At 43.4% G+C, this 7099-nt stretch overlaps 1 protein-coding gene across 1 annotated transcript; it reads right to left on the bottom strand.

Moving 5' to 3' along the window:
- Nucleotides 1-1771: 1771 nt before the first annotated feature.
- On the bottom strand, nucleotides 1772-6003 carry LOC104169155 (alpha-1-antitrypsin-like). Its single transcript, XM_009709983.1, has 4 exons — nucleotides 5349-6003; nucleotides 4397-4667; nucleotides 3705-3852; nucleotides 1772-1981 (listed from the first exon to the last, which is right to left on the bottom strand). Exons 1-4 carry the CDS (start codon nucleotides 6001-6003, stop codon nucleotides 1772-1774), a joined length of 1284 nt encoding a protein of 427 aa, XP_009708285.1.
- Between the last annotated feature and the right edge of the window lie 1096 nt (nucleotides 6004-7099).

Here is a 7099-nt window from a genome sequence, read left to right as displayed (position 1 = left end):
CCCTTCCCAGACACAGCCGGTTCCAGCTGGTTCCGGCTGGTTCCAACAGACCCACCCCAGGACACAACTAAGCTCCAGATGGTGGCACCTCTGGGAAAACATATTTAGGAAACGATAAAAACTCTGCAGCAGCTGTGAGAGGGAGAAGTGAAAATATGTGTGGGAGAAGCAGCCCCACAGCTCCGCAGCTCAGTGCAGCAGGAGGAGGAGGTGCTGCAGGCCCGGAGCAGAGATTCCCCCCAGCCCCTGGTGCAGCCCACGGTGAGGCCGGCTGTCCCCCGGCAGCCCACGGAGGCCCACGCCGGAGCAGGTCTCCGCCTTCAGCTCGGGGAGAAGCTGGAGCAAGTGAATGTGCCTTGAAGGAAGCTGCAGCTTGTGGAGAGCCCATGCTAGAGCAGGCTCCTGGCAAGATCTATGGCCCGTGGGGACCCACACTGGGGCAGTCTGTTCCTGATAAGACTGTACCCCATAGGAAAGACCCATGCTGGAGCAGTTTGTGAAGGACTGTCTCCACTGGGAGGGACACCATGCTGGAGCAGGGGAAGAGCATGAGGAGGAAGAAGTGGCAGGGACAAGGTGTTATGAACTGACTGCAACCCCCATTCCCCATTCCCCTGTACCACCCAGGCGGAGGAGGTAGAAGAGTTAGGAGTGAAGTTGAGCCTGGGAAGAAGGGAGGGGTGTGGGGAAGGTACTTTAAATTATGTCTTTGTTTCTTACTATCCTACTCTATTTTTAATTGGCAATAAATTATATTAATCTGTGACAGCACAGATCTCCACATCGTGCTGCTGGTTAACACCAGCTTCTGCCTAGTCAATGCTCAGGAAGGTGTCTGAGTCATCTTGCTGCACCCCAAACATCAGCTCAATGGGGAGGGATCTCTTGGAGGCACTCATCAACCTGAGCTTGCAGAAACGGGTGGAGGGCAGCATGATTAGCTGACATTTGGACAGCGGAGGCATGACTTCCCAGGCTGCTGTCACCTGTCACTGGGACCAGAGGGTGGTTTTTGCTACATCCAGTTCTCCTAGGGGGGCCAGGCATTACTGTACATGCATGAGACCGTTGAGGATGACCGTTTGTGCAGTGATGTGCAGCTTTAGCTGACAGAGAAGCTAAATTCTTGCCCTGCCAGAAAAGTTGGGCACCTTACTCTTGAGCAACTAATCAGGAATGGAGATGGGAGCCAAGGACCGGGAGCTGGTAGGAGGCAGTTGTCAAGCTGGAAGGAAAAGGGTTATTCTCTTTACCCAGGAGCATCCACCATCTAAGACAGGAAAGGCTTCACAGGTCTGTGTTTCTGTTTCCCTTCTTAGCCACTTAGCCCTGGAAGGACGTCAAAGACAAAGGAGACTCCTCTTGCGATTCACAGTGGAAAGAAAGGGAGGGAAAGGGTGATTTCTCAGCTGAAGTGCTTCTGAGCTGAGGACTCAACATGCCGGACATGGGAGACATAGGGAGATTCTCAGCCAGGAGTAGGAAGGTTTATCTGCATGCAACAGGCTGTTGTACAAGTGATGAGTGAGTGACGTAGGGAAATGTTTGTCTGTTGAAGATCCCACGGCTGCCTATTTGGCCTGGGACATTTTGTGAACATGGTGCACTCATGCTTGTCCCCAGCTATCTGTTTGTAAGTGAAGAATAACTTAATGTAGTATTTCTTTGTTTATTTGTTAATTGGGGGTCAATTCTAGTCCCTTTTTGCAAAGAAGTCCCTGGGATGTGCACAAGCGCTCTTCTCTGCACTGGGGAGTATGGGTGCTCTGGCCTAGTCTTCTTTGGCAGCTGGGTTCACAATTTTCCCCATGAAGAGGATGCTATGGGTGGTTTTGTCAAGAATCACCATCAGAAAGGGCCTGTTGAATCTGATGTGAGGAGGAGGAGGAAATGATGCCAACAGTGGTACCATTTCTATGACGGTCACTGCAGCAGCCTCTGTACCATTCTCACTAACATCCACCATGGCCTTGTGAATTGCCTGTAAGGGAAGCAGAGATTAAAATCAAAGTACAGAAGAGTGAGAAGCAACTGAGGACAAATTTGCTTGCTCTAACACTGTGAGAAGATATATTTTAAAAGAAAGCACAGAATGAATGTAGAACTAGTGTGAAAAAGATACTCATGTCCAGCCTTTCCAAGGCAAGCAAAGATTGCTCTAAGCTCAGGGACAATTTTCTTCAGCACTCTGGCAGAGTCAAATCTGGCTGCTTGCAGTGACTGAGCACCATAGAGAACATTTATTGTTCTGCTGCTTCTCAGAGTAAGATTTTTTCCTTAATATTTAACACAGAAGGAGAAAGTTTTCATTTTGCATCAATTTCTATGTATGCAAAAAAAAAGAATCTTTCTGCAAAGACGCAATAGTGACAAATTTTATAGGGTGTCTTTCTGTAACACAGACCACTGATACGACTTGACCTTACAGGGCTTTCTATAGTAGGTCCAGCAAATTCATATTTCTAAATTCACATGATCTTATTTCCATCTCTTTGGTCAGCCCTCTGTGTTTTTTGTTCGTTGTCCACAACACATCTGAAAATTTCTCTTATGAGGTCCTGCTACTCTTCCTCTATTCAGTTGTCCTATATCTGTAATCCAGGTGTTTACACATGTAATAATTCAGTGTGAGGAATCACAAAATCATTAAATAATATAGGTTGGAAGGACCTCTAGAGGTCATCCAGTGCAACCAAGCACCCTACACTGACTCAACTGACAATAGATGAGGTTGCTCAGGATTTCATTCAGTCAGGATTTGAGTATTTTCAAGGATGGAAATGTCATATTCTCTCTAAGTAACCCATCCCAGTTTTTGATTACCCTCATGTCGAATTTTTTTCATAATATCTGATGAGAATTTCCCATTTTCTATCTTGTGTGCATTGTCTCTTGTCCTGTCACTGTGCGCCTGCAAGAGCCTGGGTCCATCTTGTCTGCACCCTCCTAGCAGGTATCTATAGACACCACTAAGAAACTCCCTTCACCTTTCCTTCTTCTGGCTGAACAACTCCTGGTCTCCCAGCCTCTCCTCATACATCCCGTGCTCCAGCCATGCAGCCGTCCTGTTCACCCTCCACTGGACTCGCTCTGCTCCAGTATGTCCACCTCTCCCTTGCGCTGGGGAGCCCCAGCCAGGGTGCAATACTCCAGAGGAGGTCTCACAAGTGCAGAATAGAAGGAAAGGACCATTTCCCTCATGACACAAGCATATATTCCCTGGGACAACAGGGAAATCACTTTACTTGCCTGTGTACCAGTTTCTTTTTTGTGAAATGGGGCTATCCCTGTGCCACAAGTCTGTTGTCCACATAAATTCTGAGGTGCTCAGATAATGCAGTAATGAAAGGTATATACATAGGATAAGAATGACTATTCCCAGACTTATGTCATAACTATGACTCTTATCGTGCATTAACTATTTTATACCATCTTTTTCTGAAATTATTCCTGTTATTCTCTCCAGATATGTTTTCTTCTTCAGAGACTTTCAAGTGAATTTACAGGATTGCTATGCAGTGAAGAATTTAGTATTAAACTGTAGGAACAACAGCCATTCAGTCCCTAACCTTCTCCTTCCTTTATCACCATCAGTGAACCACAACTACACTCCAGAAGTGGGATCAACCTGTTTGCAGAGATAAAACCTGCATGTCAGTGAGGCAGACAGATCTCTTGACTACCATCTCTGTTTGCACACTTACTTTGGAAATCTTCAGAAGAGTGTTTTCTGCCACTCCAGACAGATCAGCCTGGTCACTGAACACCTCTGTCACACCCATTTTCTCAAACAGGCTCTTTACGTCATAGGAGCTGGAGATGGAGAATTTTGGAAGGTCCAGGTAGATTTTTCTTTTCAAAAATAAAGAAAGGTGTGAGTTTATTATTGCAATATCCCTTGATGCGATAGCTGTTGCAGATATACACCAATCCCAAATACCCGTGGAGCTAAAGCTTGTCTTTCTAAGACAGTGATAAATCCTGTTTTAGAGAAGCAGAAATTGAGGTACCTGGCCCACCAGCCACAGTGTGATCAATGGTGCAGGGACACAATGCTGGTTTATGAAAGTGACTGGTTGGAAAGTATCATCCAGATTGACGATTTTCTTTTGAATTGGATTCTTCCTACTCAAGACAGGCTTCTGAGGACAATGCACCTGTGTGCAGGATCCTCACATCTGGTAGCACTTCCACGGCTGTGACTAGGGGAGCTGAGGATAGGGGTCCCCTTAGGTACGAAATTGCCTGATACCTTATCTGATGTAAAGAAACTATGCAATGCTTGTTCCTCAGGGCTGTGCTTAGCAACTCATTGTGGCATCCTAAGCTTTACTTTGCCTGGATGAGTAGTTATGGCCTCTTTGATATTTAAACAAAGAAGCAGTTAAAAGATTACCTTTGTTCAAGTGATTGCATCCAGTTAGACACTGTTTCTTTTAGCAGAGCATCCTCCACCTGCTTCATTGTCCCTTCATCAGGCAGAATAAACAGTGCAGCAGCATTTCCTTTGTATGGGATTTCTACTACCCAGCAAGACAACTTCTCATCCCTATGGATATTAAAGGGTTTGTTTTGGTGCATCATTTTGACCTTAACAGAATTCTTGGCATCCAACAAGAAGTCATCGTCTCTGGTGGCCAAATTGTTGAAAGGTTTTTCCCAGTAGCCTTTTGACAAAAAAATGAGTATAGAATTGAATAAACTGAGAAACAGACTAATAAAGGCTTATCACATTAGTTAATAATTAAAATACTGTATTTGAATTGTAAAGGTAACAACAAGCCTGTCTCAGTTTAAGGATGCTTTTTCCCTGGCCATGAAAAGAAGATTTACATCATTTCTATGGTTCTAATAAAAATCACACAAGAAAAATAAAGACTGAGAGTTGCCATGGAAAAGACTCAAGCCTTTGCCTGCTAAGGCAATAGCAAAACTTCCGCAGACTCCCACTATACAGATTCCAGGCTTATTCCTTTCATACAAATGTCATCTGTGTTTGACCATGTCCTGCACAGAAGAACACTTGTGCTTTTCAACAAATAAGCATAAATTCTCAAGCTCATCCCTGCTGGATATTTTCAGCTCTGAACCTGGCTTAAAATTGATATGACATTGATCAGTACCTCTACAGGTTCTTTTTTTCTTTATTTCTTTTTTATTTTACTCGTATGGAAAATGACTCTTCGTTCCTGACTTTCAAATATTTCCTTATGTAATTTAAACTAGAAAGACATATTTTTAATTAGATGATAGAATAGGTTCACAATGTGAAAAAAGTTATGTTTCTTAGATCTGGATAAGACTTCTAGAGCTTATGTATATAACTGCTACCCATGTTTGTCACTCACCTTTAAAGAAAATATAGTTAACCAGAACCATCACTGTGTCTGCATCAAGATTCTTTAATAAACCAACAATTTTCCCATGGGTTTTTGTTTCTATGTGGTTATTGATTTCCTTTATAGCCTCTGCAGAATTCTCGAAGTTGCTAGAAACAGCTTCAGAATAATAAAAATTTGTGACATCATCCAAAAATTTTTGGAGCAGTTTCAGTCGATCGTCTATGAACAAGGCATTACCCATGCTCAACTGGACTTCTCGGTGAGGGTCGTTCAGCAGCTGGAGGACATGCTGAAATCCCTGATGGATCTCCTGCTGCTCCATCTCTGTCAGGTTGAAGGCAAGGCCTTTGTGCAGCTGACTGAGCGTGTTTGTTCTGGCCCCCAGGGAGACCATTGCAAAGGCAGTGGAGATGCTCAAAGGAGAGAAGAAAATGTTCTTGTTGCCTGCCTCCTCTCTGACCTGCTTGTAAAAGCTAAATGCAAAGTCAGCATTGCTGGGGGCTATCTTCACGTGAGCCGAGTTTTCACCTTCAGCCTGGGAATGGTCTTCTGTGGAATGGAGTATTTTTTGTTCCTGCTGTTCATTATTGAGGTTGGACCTGTGTTCACTCTGGACTTGAAGCCCAAGAAGCAGAAAACACAAATACAATGCAGACTTCATTTTCTTTCTAAACAGTTCTGTTAAGGAAGAACAGAGTAACTTTTACATCTAGAGGATTTTATCTTTCCTGGATAAAAACAGTTTTTGTGTTCTAGATACTGATTTTCAGATGTCATTCCTTAGGATTACTGCTCTATTTAGAAATACTGTTCTACTTGGCCTCCTGGGTGGTTTATTTCTCATCAGTTCTCTCAGTTTCTAACCAATGAGCAAAGGAAGGAAAATATAATGTGACATCAGGAAAGAATCGATGTTGTGTAGACTTTTGTGAGGTCTTACGTCTGAAATAGTTCTTGCTCCTCTGATCAGCATGGCCTCATTGCACTCCTAAGTACCTTTGGGTGTATGGCTGAGTTCAGCTATTGGCTTCCATGTATTTGGTAAGTACTTTAGCAGAGGGACCAAATTCTGCTGATATGTTTCTGTGGTACCCACGGTCTTGTTATGACTTGGGTTTTCAAGTGCTGCAGTGATTCAGAGATAATGTCAGTTACAGCTGTGAATAAAATCCATCTAAATGCTCACTCCTTAAACTGTTTATATGTTTCTGCCTTTTGTGTAGCAGCTCTGAACTCAAGAACCGTATTATTTCAAAACATTACCTTAAATGTTTCAGCAAATTGAGAATAAATCAAGAAAGTGTATTGACTGTCTCTATTGTGCATGAACTATCCACAAAGTTGCAAACCCCAAGACTCAAGAGCTTAGGAAAAGCTATAGTGGAATCTGCCTTGCTGTGTATGCACAATTCAATGATCTTTCCTCTTCCTTTAACTGACATAAGCAAATTCTATATAATCCCACAGTCTCTCTTTTGCCCTTTTCAGGGGAAGAACAATGAAATATACTGGAGAAGAATGTTCTCCATAGGATGCCTCACGTAAATTATCTCAAATGACAGAAACTCAAAAACATGAAGTAGGCAGTGGTCTGCAGGAAAATCGAGACAATCTGAATGTTGTTCATAGCAGCTGTATACTTATTCTGGAGCATGGGATTCTGCCCCAGGTCTGCCTCAGGCTGTGTGTCTAATGCCAGGATTAGGTCTTATATCAAACTTTTCATGGGGAGTTGTTAATTCTGGGTTCCCCGTTTT

This window comes from Cariama cristata, unplaced genomic scaffold (genome assembly GCF_000690535.1).
Source record: "Cariama cristata isolate BGI_N322 unplaced genomic scaffold, ASM69053v1 scaffold23741, whole genome shotgun sequence".
Taxonomy (NCBI): domain Eukaryota; kingdom Metazoa; phylum Chordata; class Aves; order Cariamiformes; family Cariamidae; genus Cariama; species Cariama cristata.
Note: the sequence above shows the minus strand (reverse complement) of the source record. Positions and strands in the feature narration are given on the sequence as shown.